General features: G+C 42.8%; 1 protein-coding gene across 4 annotated transcripts in view; it reads left to right on the top strand.

The window, feature by feature from the left end:
* Positions 1–18,306, top strand: part of GRIA3 (glutamate ionotropic receptor AMPA type subunit 3) — a 217,077-nt gene that overhangs the window by 110,315 nt on the left and 88,456 nt on the right. For all 4 annotated transcript variants that reach the window (XM_019540185.1, XM_019540183.1, XM_019540186.1 and 1 more), the window contains exon 5: positions 16,030–16,083. In XM_019540185.1, the coding sequence (XP_019395730.1) occupies positions 16,030–16,083 (54 nt within the window). The remainder of the gene's footprint in view (positions 1–16,029; positions 16,084–18,306) is intronic.

Here is an 18,306-nt window from a genome sequence, read left to right as displayed (position 1 = left end):
TCCAAATTCTGGTCTCTGGTGAGACCTTGTATTATTCTGCCCTGGATTCACACTTACCATTTATGGTTAATCTGCCATAAATACATGCATGTGTGTCCACCTGCTGTTGATCTTTTGCATATTTTTACCATGGTACATATTATATGTGTGTATGTGCAATGAGATGGGTATATTCATATAGATAATAGTGTAAATTAATTGTATGCATTTTAAGCCAAAATCTTTTGTAGTTGCAGTGGGTAAGTAGGGAAATTGTATAGTGTTCTTGAATTAGCTGGAATGAATAGAATTAGCTTGAATTTGGATGGTTGACAATGCATTTTCTGAAAGAAAGCTAGAACTATTTGCTTTGAACTTCAATGAATAGGTATCTAGAAAAACTATTTTTTTCATTTGTTGTACGACTAGTCATGTTTTGCTTCCTTTCTAAAGCTCAGAAATCAAATGTTCATTTGTGATTGTCCTTGCCAAGTACTGTCAGCAAGTCTTTTTGCACGCGTTATTATTTAAACAGTATCTACATTGTACAAACTACTTCAGTAGTTGGCACTAATTGTTCCCCTTGTTGGCAGCCTTAGTAGAAAGACCAAGGGCTGAGAGGGCCGTTAAGATACTCTCAGATTGCTGGAGGTGCTCAGGTCTGGTATTAGGAGAGAAGCTGTACTGATACTTTAGGATAGTATATGGTCTAAAGAAAGCCGGTTTGGATATTTGTGGCTATCTTGGTGGTTTCTTTTATTAACAACATTCGCAAGACATGTTTTATGGTAATATTAAATAAAAAAGAGAAGGAGAGAGAGCAGGATGGATGCCTGGAACTTGGTCAAAAAAATGATGTGTTCAGTTTTATCTGAATCAATGTGGGTGGTCATCTCACCATCCCTAATTGCACTGAGAACCTTTTCCACGTCACTTTTACCACTTTGAACCAGGCTGGATTTAAATCCCTTGCTCACTTCTCTTTAAAAACCAGTGTTGCATAAGATGCTGCATTGTTACCGTCCTAACAGTTAATGTAGTTCTTTCTTTGCAAAATAAAGGATAAACCCTTTCATCTTTTCAGGCATTGCTTTAATTTCTGCATCTGTCTCTCAAATAGAGTTTAATGCTTGAAACTCTGCTTCCACCCAAAGTCTCTCCTTAATTAGTTTCCAAGGCAACCATCAGGGAGACAACTCAGTTGAACCAACGGAGAGAAGAAAGAAACACAGAATAAAAAATGAACAGTAATAGTGTAATACCCTTGTGCAGACCGATGATATACATAACTAGGGACAGCATGAGAGTGCTGGTATCTCCATGAGCTCCTTTATAAGGGGGCACCCTAACTCAGGAGAAGCAAAGCTGTAGGGGCCTTATGGCTGTTCTTGCCAATACCCAAGTCAGGACACATTGCTTCACTGCTGTACACAAGCATTAGATATGCAGAAGAGGAAGAGGCGCCACCAGTCCTATTCAAACCCCAAAGGCCCATGAAGTTCCCATGTGAGTTTTCTGGAGCATTTGCACAGTAAATTTTAAATAGTAAGCTCTTTAGGGCCAGGATTTGTCTCAGGGTCTGTAGCTTTCATAGTCTGGAGAACAATGGAGGTATTTAACAACCAGTGCGTATAGCTTCTGGAGCAGAGGTGCAGCTCTGCTGATCCAAAGCAATGGAAAGTGTTTCAACTAAATGCTGCATCCTTGCAAGTCTGTCATCCTCAGTCTATCTACATTCATGCCCATGATACTTTACTAATGCAACCCAGCTTACCATTGACTTCATGTGTACAAGGACATATTCTAAGTGAGAAGAGAATCAGGCCCTTTATGTCCCCACCCACCTAAGCAACTCCCTTTTTCATGCAGGTGTAGCAAACAGTGTGGGCTGTGTGACTTGCAGTTTATTCAGCAGCCAACTTGCCTGGTGAACTTTAAGAATGAAAATAGCATAAGAATTTAAGAGGAAATCATGTGCTACCAGAGGGGAGGAAAAATCCCAAATTGCTACATGCATAAACTGTTATATCAGCAAGCTTGTTTGAGTATTTGCTGTTGGAATTCAGTTCCTTCAAAATATACTCGTAGACAGAATTATCAGTGATAGGTATGATCCCTTAAAAATAGCCAATATTCCTTTACCTCCCAAGAAATTACAATTAAAAGAACAGTTAAGGGAAAACAATCCTGTAATATTACTATCCTCTATGAGTAAAAAGTCTACATTGCAGTATAAAAATCTAATAAAAATGAATTAACTCTTCATAATTTCTCCTGGTTCCGGTTTTATACACCCAGTTATACAGGGAACTCAGATACTACAGAGCTCTGTTTATGATTAAGTAGAATAAACCTTTAAAACTCCTTTAATGTATTGAGAAGAAAAGATTGTGTATAATTCCAGTTATAGTGAACATCCATTTACGGTGAAGTGCTATAAAATTGTCTTCCCTGTAGGAGGTTGCACTGTATTTTTAATTTCATAAGGCCTTAAAAAATGAAAGGAAATGTTTAAAAGGAAGAAAAGGTGGCTGCAGTTCAGTGTTTTTCAGCCTGCTAGAAGGCAATTCTCTGCAGTACAAACCCCCTTTCAAAAGATTCTTGTGTGAGCACTGGGACTGAATTACTGCGACACTTCTGGGTTATATCCAAATAATAGTTTGAAGTGATCCTGACGTGGTTGCTGAATACAGGAAAGCTTTATATAAGAAGAATTCTCTTTCCAAGGACCCTCATTCACATCGAAGAACCCTTGCTGTGAATACAGCATTTGCCTTGTAATTCCAATGAAACTGTAATTCTAAGGGAAAGCAGGACATTTCTGAATAGCTTTTCTGAAAAATGTTTGACTTGATTTACCTGCTCACCTTTGTATTGAGAGCTCCTAGGACTGAAGGAATTAATTTCTTCACTGGGTCACAAGAAGAGTCAGGTGTTGGTTGTATAGGGTGGTCTGCATTACTAAGAACCAGCACGGTCTTTCAACATAGTTACATGGAGTTTAAGGCTACAAGGAACTATTAGGTGATCTAATCTGAAGTAATGCATATTGCAAACCAAAAAGTTTTACCTGGACTGTATTAAGCCCTAAAAATATTTTAGTTATACTATAGCATTTAGTCGTCTGGAGACTAAATTGTACAGCTCTGACAGTGAGCAGGAGGAGCCTATTGTGATACCAGTGCATGAGAACCCTGCAGGAGCTGGGAATCAATTGGGTAAGAAAAACCCAAGTCCTTGGACAGCCCAGCCACAGCTCAGGAGAAGGGTATGGCTTGCTATGACCACTGCTCATACAGTATAGGCTATGGTGCTTACTTCTTCCACTGTGGAAAAATAAGCTGCCTGAAATGGGCCCTTTAAGGTCCTCAAGCAGCTAACATTGTCTTATTATTGCAGAGAGTAATAAGTAAATATTATGAGACTGTGCTCTGACAGTCTTAACAGTGTGAACAGTGAGAAGAAAAGGAGGAAGATCCCTTGGAAGACCTGGTAGCAGAAACAGAGATCAGCTGCGTGCTGGGATCACTGCCCTTCTTTACTTGACTGCTGCCCAGCGAGGTTGGGGAAGTGCAGTGGGCGTCCTCCGGGAAACCTGGGCTCACTCACCTTTCTGCCCGCAGATGACATCTCCCACTGCATGTTTCCCTCACATCCTGGGGCAAACTATGCGAGTCCTGGAAAAAAGAAATCACAGACATTGTGAAACAGAGGGGGATTTCATCAGTCAAACCACCTGTGGGTCTAATCAGTGGCGCAGCTACTTCAGACAGATGGCTTGATCAAAACCTGTGTAGAACGCAGAGTGCTTCATGTTAACACTGTTCAAGTTTGTCCCATGCTTAGGACTAAAAAGAGTCTAGGCAAGCTGAAAAGTGGGGTATTGTTGCCTTACCACCACAGCCTCCACTGACAGTTACTGGCAAGTGCCTTTGGACTCGGGTGATAGGTGAAATCTGTACTCAGCCTTAACCACATAGGGCTTTTCTGAATTACAGCTTTACCTTTTGGTCTAAGGAGGCTTTGGCCACTGTTCAACATGTGGTAGATCAGCTGTTAAGGGGAATGGAGAGGTTTACCCTGTATGTACTGATGACATTTGTATTTTAGCTGACCAAAAAGAACATGTTTTTTGATCAGAAAGGTCCTTGCTTGCCTGCAAAAGTAAGGACCTTGAATATGCAGGTGGAAAAGTGTAAAGTAGGGGTGGCAGGAGGCAGCCACAGAAAATCAGAACCTGCAAAGGAAGGAGGTAAGGACTAGTGAACTCCCCAAATCAAAAAATAGGCCCAATTCCTTGTTGGAATGGCAGGGTTAGTTTGGGGGATTTATATATGAAATCTTCCATTACTCATTTATTAAGGCCTCTATCCTGTGAAATAATATCCCATTTGACCTCCTTAGCAGCTCCCATCACTTCTCTGTATCAAAGTGACAGTCCAGAAAAGATCATCTGACCTGAACAGAATGAAATGCCTTTCTGCACGCTGAAAGATGCCTTAAACAAAGATCTAGTCCCAGTGACTCCTAGTTTTGACAAACCTTTTGTTTTTCTTCAACCCTTCGAAGACAGGGCTGCATACTGTGCTAATGCAGGCTGGTGCTAATAGAGAGCTCCAACTGTATAGGCATTTGTTCAATAAGCTGTTTCCTAGGGAAGAGAGCTATGCAGTGATTGGACAAGAGGTGTCTTGCAATTGCATAGTGTCTCAGAAAGCTGCAGCCATCTTTTGGGGACATTTTGCAGCATAGACTGACCGCTCACCCCATAACTTGGCTCCATCATACGAAAGGTTTTGCCTCCAGGCTGTGAGGCCGAGTCTGTCCTTCTGTGATTAGAACAAGGAAACAATTAATGTGGAGGAGGGATGCACATGTCAAAGCAGACACTTTGTCCAGAAGGGAAGCAGATGATCTTCCCTGGACTCTGGGGCGAGGGAGGAAGGGCGGGCGAGATCCTGCTTTGTAGAAGGGAGGAGAACTTCTGTATTATTTTTATGAAAAATATGCATGGCTGTTTATCCCTCCCCATTGTACTGTGAGCTAGTTAGACTGAAAGAGTACATTTCTCTGCCTGCCCACGTAGACAAATCTATCTCTGGGTTAGTATAAAAAAATCATCAAGAACCATCAGCAAGTGAATGAAGTTACCTTGGTGATATAGTGCAATGTCATCAACTGGACATTAGCTTTTAATGACAGGCGGCGAAGGAAAACAGCATATGAAAGCATCGTGACTGGACCTTTCAGCAAAGGACCGAGGTGTCTGGTCACTGGGACAAGAACTGGCTGCCCGATGCAACGAGGGAGATGAGCTCCTAGTTATTGCTGGAGAGACAGGGAGGTAATACTGCCAATATGGACATGCGCGTGAGCTCTGCTTTTCCAGTCTAACCGGCAGACAGTTGACTGATAAGTACTGGCTCATTTTGTCCTGTCTCACTGCAAAGCATCTGCTGTTTACCCACAAGTTCACTCTTCTGGCAGCTATCAAGAATTCAGCTTATTTTGGATTCCCAAGAAAAATGGAGAAAAGCAGAGTTGTCAATAGAGACCCAGTGTCAGAGTAGCGAAGCAGTAAGGCTTTCTCTTGCAAACGGACTTAATGCTAAAAGGTACATTCCCAGAGGGAGTGATAAATGTCAGCAGTTAGTTCTCCTTGTGAGATCATAATGGGGTAAAAGTGCTTACGAGTTCCCTAAAATCCCATGTGAATACAAGGTGGAAAAAATAAATCACATGGATATCTTTTTGGTATTCTCATATGTCTGAGAAACTGTTTTACATGTGTGCTGAGGGCATCTCCCATGCATGCAATTTCCTTTAAACAGATGACTCAAATTTCTCAGGCACATTCTCATCAATTTTACAGCAGGGGTCTGTGCTGTTGCCCTTAGTCACTGGAGCACCTTTCCTCTCTAGGCAAGAAGGAGAGAGGAAAACAGAACAGGTAACCTATGGAGCCACGGGGCAAATTTCCTCTGAGAGACGTAATGTTCTGCTGGCCACCAAAATGAAGAATAAACCAGTTTGGGTGACCAAGCCCAGTAACTTATTGCCCTTTGAAATGCCCAGAAATTGGCATATTCTATGGTTTTCTGTAGACTTGAGCCCTGTGAGAAATATTAAGTTGGTGAATTTGAGAATATGATGTTATACAGCTCAGAGAAAACATTGAAATTGTCAAAATTGCAATTTTTCAATCTTTTGGGATTCTACAAAGAATGTTCTAGTCTCTGTGGAAAGCACCTGGGACGTTAAAGTGTGTGTTTGTTTCTGAGCTAACTGCTGGAGATGGACATGTTTAATTAAAGGACTTACCTTCCTCTTGCAGTGAAAAATTCATTGTAAGCTTAGCTAGGGTGCTGGTAGGACACCTTTATAATACAGTTGGCATTTTATTTAATTTATTATTTACACTTGTAAAGTTAAAGGGCTTACTAATAAAAAATGCAGAGACAAAAACATATAGGCAGTACACATGTTCTTGGTCCCATTGGACTTGTCTGTAGGAGTGAAGGTTTACTCTTGAGAATCCCTTTGCAGCAAAAGGAACAAAGATGTCTCTCCAACAAAATCTGTGTGGCTGTCCTTTTGATTAGCTTTTTCATGTCCTGGTAAAGAAATGTGTCGTGCATTGTAATAAATGCCTGACTCTGATCTTGGTGTGTGTGGAATGGCTTTGAGTGGTGAAGGGTAGCTTTTGTTTTGGATTGATTTTTTGGCTTCAAGGTCTTTGTTCTGAAGAACATGGCTTGTGGAGGTGGACGCAATGCTGAGAGATACAACACCTTTCTTTTTTTTTTGTTCTCATCCATCGAGGCAAGAAAAGATCTTCATTTAAAAGAGAGTTAGGTAAAGAATTCTGCTTGGCTTGAAGAGTAAACAGTTGTGATTATAAATGTCACCTGCAAAGGGCTGTAAATCTTTTCATTTCTGTCTCTGCAAGGGCCTGATGTTTTGGGAGTAGAGTGTATCCTTTAACAAAAAGAGTGTGGCTGGTTTAGTTGACCTGGTTGTATTGTTAAGTTCCAACAAGAAGGAAGCGGAACATAAACAAGAAGAAAGTTTTAAGGCACCATACATTTCCAGAAAACATCACACACCAAATTGAAAGAAAATGAGAAAACATAATGTGCGCTCAAAACCTGTGATTCAGACAGTAATTTTTTTCTAAACGGTTTCAGGTAAAAACTTTTATGAAGACATCATCAGATGCACCTTGCATTGCATCACCTTCAGTCAGCAAATGTCAACAAAGTTACAGGAAAAGATGCTATTAGTAAGAAGGAATGGCAAGAAAAAGCAACATGGCTTTCAGACATTGGTCTTTTCTTAACTTAGAAGGATCAAAATACACAGCCATGACTTATCTTGGAGGTATAAGATTTTTATTAGTGCAGATAAATAAATACCTGCACTCTATTGTCAAATGCTATGTCAAATGCAGTGGGCATGTCTACATGTGCATTTGATCTGAGATCACTTCCAAGTAAACTACTTGTGAGTAAACACTCCCAGGCAGACATCTATACATGCTCTTAGCACCAAATGACTGCCACTTCCTGCAGCCCTGTAATAGGCCCCTGCCACTACTGGGAGGAGCTCCGGGCTCTGGCTGCACCCCTGGGGGTGCCTGTCAGGGGGTGCACGGGCACCCCCGTGCACCCTCTATGCATTGCTACTGCTTGGGCTGCCCCACAGCCTCCACTGCCACCCAGAGGGCTACCTGTGGCTGTGCTACATGTCTCTGCCTTCCACAGCCAAGGAGGACATCACCGTTAGATTTGATGCATTCCCCAGTATGTGAGAGGCCCATGCCCACTCAGCTGCAAGGGCACAGCTGCTCAATAAAATTTTGCATTGTCTCCAACCTCCCCGTGCACTGTTGGGGGGAAACCTGGAGCCAGGGGAGTGTGGCTGGGCCGGGGCGGGGCGGAGAGGGGGACCAGGGGCAGGGGCTGGAGGGCCTTCCCCCAGTGCAGGGCTTACCACGTGGCTTGGGCCGGTGTGGCTGGTGGCTCTGCTTGGTGGTGATGGCATGTGGCTCCAGGCAGTGTCCTTGGAAGGCAGGATGTGGTGTGCAGGGACCCAGCCAGGGGCCCCTCCCCAGGGAAGAGATGACTTTGCTGGCAGCTGGTGGTGACATGGCTGGCCATGCCTTGGGGCTGGGGCTGCGGAGCTGTTGGGGCAGGCTCTGGTCCAGGCTTCCCAAGCTGCTGGTGGAGGCTGCAGCCAGGGTGCTCAGTGGGATGGGCTGCTAGAGGGCCGAGGGGCCCTCACCTGATGGCAGGGGCTCAGGCAGGCCACCCATACTGCTGCACACAACATAGCTGCAGCCTGGGTCCTGGGGCACCCTGCAGGCCTGCTTGGCACAGGCCTAGCAGCTGTGTGGCACTGCAATGCTAGGCAGCAGTGCCAGGTGCAGGCAGGTTGGTGCAGCTAACCTGGAGTGGCCTCAAGCTCCCTGCATGTGCCTCAGAGCTAAAAATCTCTGCAGACTTTTAAGGGCCTGAGGCTGGGGCTGCCAAAGAGCCAGCCCAGTCCTGGGGCAGGAGAGGCACCCAGCCAGAGCCCTGGAGCTAGCCTCAAGCCCAATGGCAGGGCTAACTGGAAGCAAATTTGTTGTCAGTTGGTGTCTATACACGTGTTACTGCACAGTAACTACTCTCAAGTAAATTTGCTACTTGCATTTAAAGGTAGCAGATTTACACATGCATAGCATCATTTACTGCACAGTAAGCATGTGCACATGTGAGTGTTCATGCTTACTGCACAGTAAACTATGCTACTGTGCAGTAAAGCAGCTCATGTAGATGTGTCCAGTAAGAGTTAAATTCTGCCCTGTGATTTTCATACACCTAGTAAGAATATAAAGTCTTATGTTATAGAACTGTAGCAATATTGCAGTAGTGGAAGAAGTGCTGTCTTTTAAAGGGATCTATACTTAATACATGATCAGCTGTCATTGAGAAATTATGGATCCTCAGATCCATATAATCTAAATATCTGTGATGTTGGATTGCTTTAAAGGAGACTTAAGGTACATGTTTTGCATCCAAAACTACAGTACTTAATATACTACAGTGTAAAAAGGTAGCATTTCAGTTCTGAGGCAGAATGACAAGTTTATGTGAGGCAGCAGAAGCGTACAGGCAAAATCCATAGATCCTTAACTACATGGAAAAAAAAGAGTCTGTGGATTTTTATGTTAACTTTCAGCTACCTCGTATAGTAGATGAAAATACAAAATCTGATTATTGGGAAAACCTGCATAGTTGTGACACTTCCTCATGGACACTGTATCTCCAAAACAGTTCATGAATTAATCTCATCAATGTATGTAGTTATTTTTGTCTGTGACAAAGCATATGTGTTTAGGATCTAAATTTTAGTATTTAATAGAATCCTCCTTTAATATTCAAGTATCTAATATACTCAAGTTACTAATATACATAAAATATTGGTTACCTTGTTGGACCCTCAGATTCCCTGGAGGCTAGATTCTAATTCCATTAACCCATTTCATTTGGAGAAATAAATGGCTTTTTGGTAGATATACCCCAGTGATTTTAGGGTTAGTGTTTGTTCCAGTGCATGAGGCATGACAGTACATGGACTGTGGAAGTAGTTTCTTCTCACTGAAAGCAAAGACATGTCATCTTTTCAGTTGGGTCATGTTGCTGCCACCGTGCTTCAGCCTGTGCTGCTTCCTTTAGGAATCTAACCTCTCGGTGATGGCGAACAAAGGGGGAAGAAACATAGAGGGAGAAATGTCTGATATCTGTTGGGCTGTTTAGTCAAAGATGGTCCAGCATAAAATACATATTCAGAATCCTTGAGGGAGGCTTCATCTTGAGACAAAAGCATATTTCCATACGCTTTTCTCCATATTTCCAATTCCAATTCAATATGGAGAAATGCATAACCCATGGCTACTTGGAAGGTGAACAGCTCTGCTGTAGACCACATGAAACGCTGCTTGAGATGCTACAACTCCTCAACCATTGTCAGGTATCCAGTGTCAGGTAGAATTAAGTCCATGTATGAAGGAGGCTTTAACTTAGGCCATGCACTCAAGCATCACCAGCTTGCACCCAAAGCAAGATCCAAGCTTTGAGTAAGGGGACTGAGACAAGGAAATTAAAGCAAGAGACTTACATTTTACAACCTAAGAGCCACCACCCAAGTACAATTTCACTAATACCCAGATCAGGGCCCTATGTCTTGCCAAACTCAGTAGCCACAGTACACTGGAAGAAAAATATGCCTGCCCCTCTGTTTAGATTGCCCAAACATTTTCATTTCCCACCAGATGATCCCTATGGACAGTTCCAGAGGAAGTGAAAAACTCCTCCTCAGTCAGCAAATGGAAAAATCTCTCTTGGATCACAAATAGATCATTCACATTCCACCTGTGTGGACAAGGCTCGGTCTATTTGGAGCCCCTAAATAGTATGCTTTCGTACAAAACCTTCCCTTGGCCAACGCGAGGAGAACAGAGTAAGGTGGGGTGGCCCACAACTCACTTGGCTTGATAAACAGTTATTGCCAACCTAGCAGGGAACCTCTGTCATGTCAAAGGTCACCTTAACAGGCAATCAGTATTGACCTCAAAGTTGGGTAGTCACGTCTGAGTGGCCCAGTCAACTCCACACCTGAATCAAGAAACCTGTCTTGCGCTTTTTGGAAAATTTGGCCCACATTATTTGTTTGCTTGTTACTAAAAGGCATTGTGACAATATCTCTTACATTTACATAGGACTTTGAGAAGGAAAAATGCCATTCAAGTGCTTCTTATTACCTGTGTCAGTTATTGGTAAAGTCATACCATGTAATATTTCTAACACAAGGCCTATGGACTTAGGTACCCGTACCAAAATCCTCAGAGACGTAGCTTAAAAGGAAGTAGGAATACTCACATATTTAAACATGTGCAAATCATTTCAGGATTGGGATAGCTTCATCTCTATGATTATTTATATTACACACAATTTCACAACAAAAATTCCTTGATACCAAACTCATTAATTTTTGCTATGTCTTAAAATTGGAAGCTCTAGAAAGGTCGATCGCCTTTTAATTCTTCTTTTTTAACATCTGGGTAACACTAGTACAAAAGTTAAATGCCCTCATTGTTCCCTAGCTGAATAGAAATGGAAAGATGTGTTACAAGAGAGCACATCTCTGGCTGTCACTCTTTTTAAGTGGTGTATTCCTATGAGTTGTCATTTATGAAGACCACAGGAAAAATCGTTAGGCCTTCTTTTGTAGTAACACTGCTTGTCATCTTCAGTATTTTATCTGATAGAAAGATATAATAGTCTTATAAATATCTGAATTATGACCTTTAAAGCAGGCAGTCTGACAGAATACAACAGTTTTCTATCCTTTTGTGGCCTGATTTTAGTTTTCACTTTTTATTTTTAAGGAAAGGGGAATAAATAATATTGTCAAACACACTGAAATGACTAGACTGCAATGCATCTGATTTTAGACAAAATCTAAATAGGCATTAGCTGGGCTTGCTAGTTTGCTGTTCACCACTGTTCTTGGCCAGTGTACATTTACGTCAAGGAAATAATACAGTAGTGTCTTCTTGATTGTCACACCCCAATGGGTGTTTTAAAGATTATGCAAATTTTTAAGCGAGTCATTGTACTGGTAATTCTAGGAGATTTTCCAGGTTCACTGTTCTTTATTCAGTGAATAAAATGTGAATGGAGCTTGCTGTGATCCTAACAAAGATAGACTCCTAGAAGAGCATGTATGGTGTGAAGGCATGACTTTAAAACGAGCCAGCATACTTGTGCAATCTGAGTCTACCTAGCACTGGTAACGATAACCATGAAGAGTGAGATAACACTAGCCTCAGGTTATATTAGCAACTAGAGTTTGTGGGGAATTGTATAGTAGTTGCTAACACATGCTAAACCCCTTGCCACTGCATTGTCACTGCTACTATAACCCTCGCTAGCTAGTGTGATATATGTAATACCACGTGGTATAGGCATCTTACCATATCGTATGTTTATTTTGCTGTATAAACATACTCCATGAGAGGAGGTACGTGGTGTGAAGAGAGCCACTAGCCTGCAAAGAGAGAGTCTTTTCATTGAGAATTTTCTTTATAATGATAATACTCCCTTAACCCAAGCTAATTTGTGCAGCCGCATATCAAAAGTAAATGCTTTTTCATCATTACTGCTAGAAAAATGTCAAGTGGCTTTGTAACAATTCAACCTGGGACAAATGGAACAAATTTACCTAAGCAGTGCAGTCCAGTCTTGCAAAATGGCCATAAAAATTTAAAAGCCCGGGCACAAATTCTACTTGCTTGCTGATTACCATGGTAACTGATAATTATAATAAGTAAATGGCATTTTCCCCAAGCAAAGAAGTAAACTACAATTTCTCCAGGCTGATCTAATCTCTGACAACAAATGTAATCCCATAATCCACCCAGTATTAAGAACATCTAGTACAGGCCGATAAATTTGAGACTCTTATTCTAAAGCCAAGGATTTTTTTTTAATGGTGACCCTATTAGATTTTCTGCTCATTAACTAGTGACATTTTAAGGGTTAATTTTAAAATTGTAACGTTATAGCTAGTCTACATTAAACCAGACAATATAAGCTTTTTTATCTAGAAGATAAAAATGATGTCGAATCAGAAGTCTGAATTATTCATGATAGTTTCTAACCATTTCTTTTCCTCCTTTGTTCAGTATAAAACTTATAAGCTTTTCTTTCAGTCAGGGTGAAAGCAATATTAACTCTCGGAAGTGAAACTTGCTGAAGACATGTAGTTCGGCGAAATCCTTGTCCTGTAATCCTAGCTTTCTATTCAGTGCTACTATTCAATATCCCACTTGTTATATAAGCTGCACAATATAAGTGGTTGATGAGATTTATTTGTTAGACTGCTGCTTTCCTTCATCTGAAAAGGGTTATCCATTCTTTCACTCCCACAGGAGTAACACTGATGTGGCTGATTGGTTCTGCTGTGCTCACTAATCCAGCAACTCCTCTTTCTATTCATATTGCTGCACTGTTTGCTGGGCGTGGGTTATGTTGCTCAGCTTTTAGGGTGCCATATGTGTTGAATTTTAAGAAGCATTAGTGAGATCTACCATATTTCCTAAGATGGAGGTTTTTATGCCCCTGTTCATCATGGAGGACTGCCTGCCACAGGCTGGGGCCAGAGCTCCCACTGCCCCTGCTGCCTGGCTGGGGCTGGGTGTGGGGCCAGAACCAGAGTCGCAGCCACAGCTGCCACTTGCCCTGGGCTGGGGCCAGGGTTGAAGCCGGAGCTGCCACTGTTACCACCGCTGCCTGGCCACAACGTGCTCTGTATCCCATAGGGTGAGCAGTGATAGGGTGAGATAAGTGGCTGGGGGGGCAGTAGGGGGAGATATGTTAGGGGGGACAGGCACAGGCCAGGGAAGTGGCAGAGGGGGTCTGGCAGACCAGACAGGCAGGGCCAGGCTGCCTGCGCCCCTGCCATTTACCACCCACCACTCTCCCCTCTGCTGCTGCTTTCCCTGGTGCATCAGTGATGGGTACGAATTTAAGACACCCCTCTGATAATTAGATTTGATACATGGACAATTATAACAAATGAATGATTTTCCATGCATTAGGGCGTCATGTTAAACTTGAAACCATCTTGGATTCGGTGAAATCTGGTAATTCAGTAATTAAACTTGAACAGGTTCTGGGAAATGCTTTAAAACTAAGACTTGAATCTAGCAGTTGAACCTTTCTTTAGACACTGATGCAGTATAACTGTTTCCAGTCACTGTTAAGAGATTTGCTCAATTGGCATGAGTGAGTCCAACTTCCTACACACCGATTTGCTGTATTTTTATTGATATCAACAGGAACCCCATGTTCACTTGCAAGGGCAGAATCTAGCCCTTAATCCCTAGTGGTATTGTCTCTCAGGAAATATGCACATTTTTAGGAGAAAAAAAGTTCTTTTCATTACTAAGGTTTGAATGGTGAAGAATAGTGAAGATTTACAGGGCTAAAATCCTTTACCTCTAACCTTTTAAAAGTAAATCACCCCTTTTAATGTAAGACTCAAACATACAGAGTATTCAGTATGCAAATAGCATGCATGCCAGATGGATCTAAGGGAAGCACACACATTTCCATAGAAAACAAATGCGAGTGTAAAGAAGCAGATGCTTTCTACCAACAGAGTGTACATACAGTTCTCAAGAGGACCTGAGCGGCAATTTATTTTTGAACTGCTGGAAGTATGCAAATTCCTCAGAATTAAATGTGAATTTAAAAGAAATGGCATCTATTAAGGACAAGGCAACCCAAAGAGGCAATCGGGAACTTAATAATTTAATCAAGTATTGTAACAGACTCAGCAGTATATCTAAAGCCATCAACTCAAATGTCAGTTGAGCGTATCAAAGAGATAAGTGGAGTTGTTGGAAAGATGTCTTCAAGAGAGTGGCATCTGGATTCTTTATCTGTCATCCAGGGAGCAGTCGGAGGGTTTGGATAATGTGGTAGGCTAGCTATTTCCACATGGAGCACAATTGTGCTCTGACGAGTGTCCCAGAAAATGGCACCATTTTACCCAACGGAGCTCATTCCTGTCTCTGTTCATTGCTCTATCTGCTGAATACAGTATCAAATAGAAACATTTCCTACTTTTCATTCTTGTTAGTATAATCAAGCCAAGAGCGAGGTAGCTGGACTCTATCCTGTCTCAGTCAGCAGGATTGTTTGCTGATTTGCAGTTGTTGCAGGACCCAATTCTACGTGGAGCCTATGTGGGTAATGGGCCTGCACTTCTACAACTGGGGTTATAATCTGAAGACAGCATAATTGTACAGGTGTCATTGCAAAGGCACCTCTAGGCCCACACAGTTTTAGTTTTGCTGGTGAAGATGTGCGGCTAGCTCCATACAAAAGAGGAAGCGACATTGTGTCTAGCATTGCCAAAGCTGGCTTCTGAGCACAACTTCTCCAGAGACCTTGTTACACACACAGCCCAGTTGTGTAGCAGCTGCCCTACTGGCTGAATTACAAGGGACTGAGCTGCCAAGGCTTATATAAATTGCTACACCTGGGGATTCAAGTACAGTATAACCTCATAAATCCAGTGTGCTCAGGACCGAGCACCTGCTGGAAATTTGAAAATTCTGGGTTTTTGAAACCAGAGTGGCGGCTGGTCCCGGAGCGGGGGGTAGGGGCGGCTGGTTGCGGAGCAGGGGGGTAGGGGCGGCTGGTCGCAGAGCAGCGGCCACGCACAGAGTGGCAGCGTGGGGTGGTAGATGATAGTGGCAGCTAGCCGCCACTACTCTATGATGTAATGTATTTTTTAAAAGTGCTGGATTATCAAGAATTCTGGATTTTTGACATCTGGATTTATGAGGTTACACGGTATAACCCATATCTTCCATGGACCAGACAGAGAAATTTGTTATGCGCACCTGCTAATGGGGTACATATCCGCTTCCCCTAGGTTAAAGAAAGACACTGAGAGTTTAATGCAAAGCCCAGCTGCTGCAGCCTCATCCCTCATCTCTGTTCTGCAGTCTCCTTTGGCAGCTGAGCTTTTCTTTTAGATTTCCCTGCCTTTGCTTTCTCCTCTGTTTCCCTTTGTGACAGGTGCTAATATTCAGCACTGTACCTAGACTCTTGGTGGCCTTGAGCAAACTTTTGGCATTGGGCTCCCCTTCACCAGAGATAATAATGATAATAATCAGACAACAGAAAAAAATAAACCATTTCCGGGTCCTCTTTCTGTCTGGGCCCCAGGCAGCCCCCCCAGTGTGCCCATGCCTGTGTCTGGCTCTGCTAATATTGGCAGAGCTACCCTGATGTATTGTCCTCTGCTACCCCACAGATCAGTGTCAGAGGTGTATGAAGCTCAATCATGGTGTTTTGTTATAATGCCTGATAACTTGACTGGGACTGGGTCCTGTGTTTCCAAAATATTCATGGTTGAATTTGTTTGTTTTTCCCTTACGAAAACCATTCCCTTGCACTGAGTGATGCGTGTTATCTCTTCCTCACACAGGTTGTAATCCTTGGTAAACACTCTCGAGGATATCACTACATGCTAGCTAACCTGGTAAGAATATTTTTTTGCCACCAGAAGTATAGCTAAGTTAGTGGGTAATGTATTCTGTTCAGGTTGTGTCAACTTTAATCAGCCAAGGAAGTAATGCATGAAGGAGTCCATGGATTTTGAGAAATAACTTCAGTAAATACCAGAACTGGTATGTAATAGTAATTTGTACTCAATTATCCAGTCTTTGTTTTATCTAAGAAGCTCATATCCTCTATTAATTTAAAAATAATAATTCAATTATATGTTTTCCACTAATTTATATCCTCTTAAATAACACACTTGATTAATCCTAATCCTCTGCATAACAGATTTTTAAATTTAAACACTAGGAAAATAATTACATTTTATTTGTATATAATACAAGTGGCATAAAGAGCCAAATTGAAACTATAATTCCAGCTAGTAAAATGGCCAGGCTGCACAGCTAGTCATTTGTGCTTTATAGGTAGCATCTTACTGGAGAGTTACCACTTTGTACATGTTCATTAATCAGGCACAGGACAGTATATTTTTATCCATATTAAAAATGCATTTCCCCCCCCCACTCTAGTTTGCCTATACTTCTTTATGATGTTTTTGAAAAGTCATCTGCTAGATTTCCTGTAGCTGATGCTGCAGGAAGAATAATTTTTAGATTCTGTGTCTCCTGTGTGCAAAAAAAATTCTACTAGGAAAATCATGCTCTCTACTTAAGAGTTTCTGTAATACTTTTTTTCTTTGTGTGACTAAAGTAGGAAAGAGTCATTTTAAAATAGCATTGCTTCTAGTGTGGCGATACAGCTTTAAATTGCCTCACTGCATTAGAGGGTCAGTCCCATTCCTATTCACTGGAGTTCCTATACATAAGAAATGTAGGGAGCCTAATTCTGCACTGCCTTGCTCCATGCATGGCCAATTGCATTGAACTTACTATGGAATCAAACAGCACCAATTTGCAGTCCCCTGGCACAGACATGAAATGACAACACAGGGTGCAGGGCCAGGGTGGATCGAGCCCACCCTATTCGAAGGTGTGATATCATGGCAGTAGCCTGGTAATGAGGGTGATTTTGGTCACAACACAGCTGTAAGAGTAGCAAGTAGCATTATGCTTCCAGGACGCAGTAAGTGCGTCTATGTGAGATACTTTACTGTAAAGCAGGGTAGTTTACTGCACAGTAATCATTTACGTCTACATTGCACATGCTTACTGAGCAGTAAACCTTGCTAATTGTGAGTAAATTTGCTACCTGCAAGTGCAAGTGAATGCATTCACAGCAAATTTACTTGTGATTACTAACTGCGCAGTAGCACTCGTGTAGACACCTGACTGAGAGCAAATCTGCTCCTGGTCAGCCAGCCACCAGGGGAGATTCCCACCCGGGAACTTCCTGCTGCTGGGGCAGGTTCCACCCCTGTGATCACCACCAGTCAGGGGCAGGTCCCAACCCTCTGCCCCAATTGGGCAACTGAGGTGTGGGTCTTGGGAAGAGCTGCAGGGGAGGGGGAGGTCTCAGCCCCCTGTCCTGATCCACCAGTGGGGCAGCTAGTAGCAAGCCCTCAGCTGGGTGGGGAATCCTCACCAGGCCAGGGGCTCACTGCTAGCTGCCCCAGTGGTGGACCTGCCCCTCCTCTGCAGCTCTTTTCAAGTCCCCTGCCCTGATCAGCAGCCCCCCGGGGACAGGGAGCAGTGTCCCAACCCTGGCCAGGAGACAGCTGTGTCCTGCCCTGGTGCTCCCTGCCAGCCCCTGGGCTAGCACCCGGGGGGTCCTAGAGTTCCCCCTGGTGGCAGCTGGGGCCCATTGCAGGGCCCCAGGAAGTGAGAGCAGTTTGCTGCCAGTAGCAGCACATCTGCTCCTGCTTCCCTACACATGTAGATGCCTGCCTGGGAGCATTTACTCAGGAGTAATTCACTGGCAAGTAAACTGCTCCCAGATCTAATGCACATGTAGACACACCCAGTGGCTCCCAGCAGACCCTGCTGGACAAGAAGGAGCATTTGTGCTGCTTTACTGGTCAGTGGAGAGAAAAAAAATGGGTTCAAACTATACTTCTTGGGCTAGTTTACACTTCAAGTCGTCTAGCACTTGGTGATCCCTGATAGGTCGTTGTGACCAATCTCCCTTGTCACCACCTGCCTTCAAACATGCCCAAAAAGGAAGCCCCCACACTAATTCAACACTACATATTTGAACAAGAAAGGTAAGTATTTTGCTAACCCTATGGCTAACCAGCCATCTTCTA

Source organism: Crocodylus porosus, unplaced genomic scaffold (genome assembly GCF_001723895.1).
Source record: "Crocodylus porosus isolate Cpor-Errol unplaced genomic scaffold, CroPor_comp1, whole genome shotgun sequence".
Lineage (NCBI taxonomy): Eukaryota > Metazoa > Chordata > Crocodylia > Crocodylidae > Crocodylus > Crocodylus porosus.
Note: the sequence above shows the minus strand (reverse complement) of the source record. Positions and strands in the feature narration are given on the sequence as shown.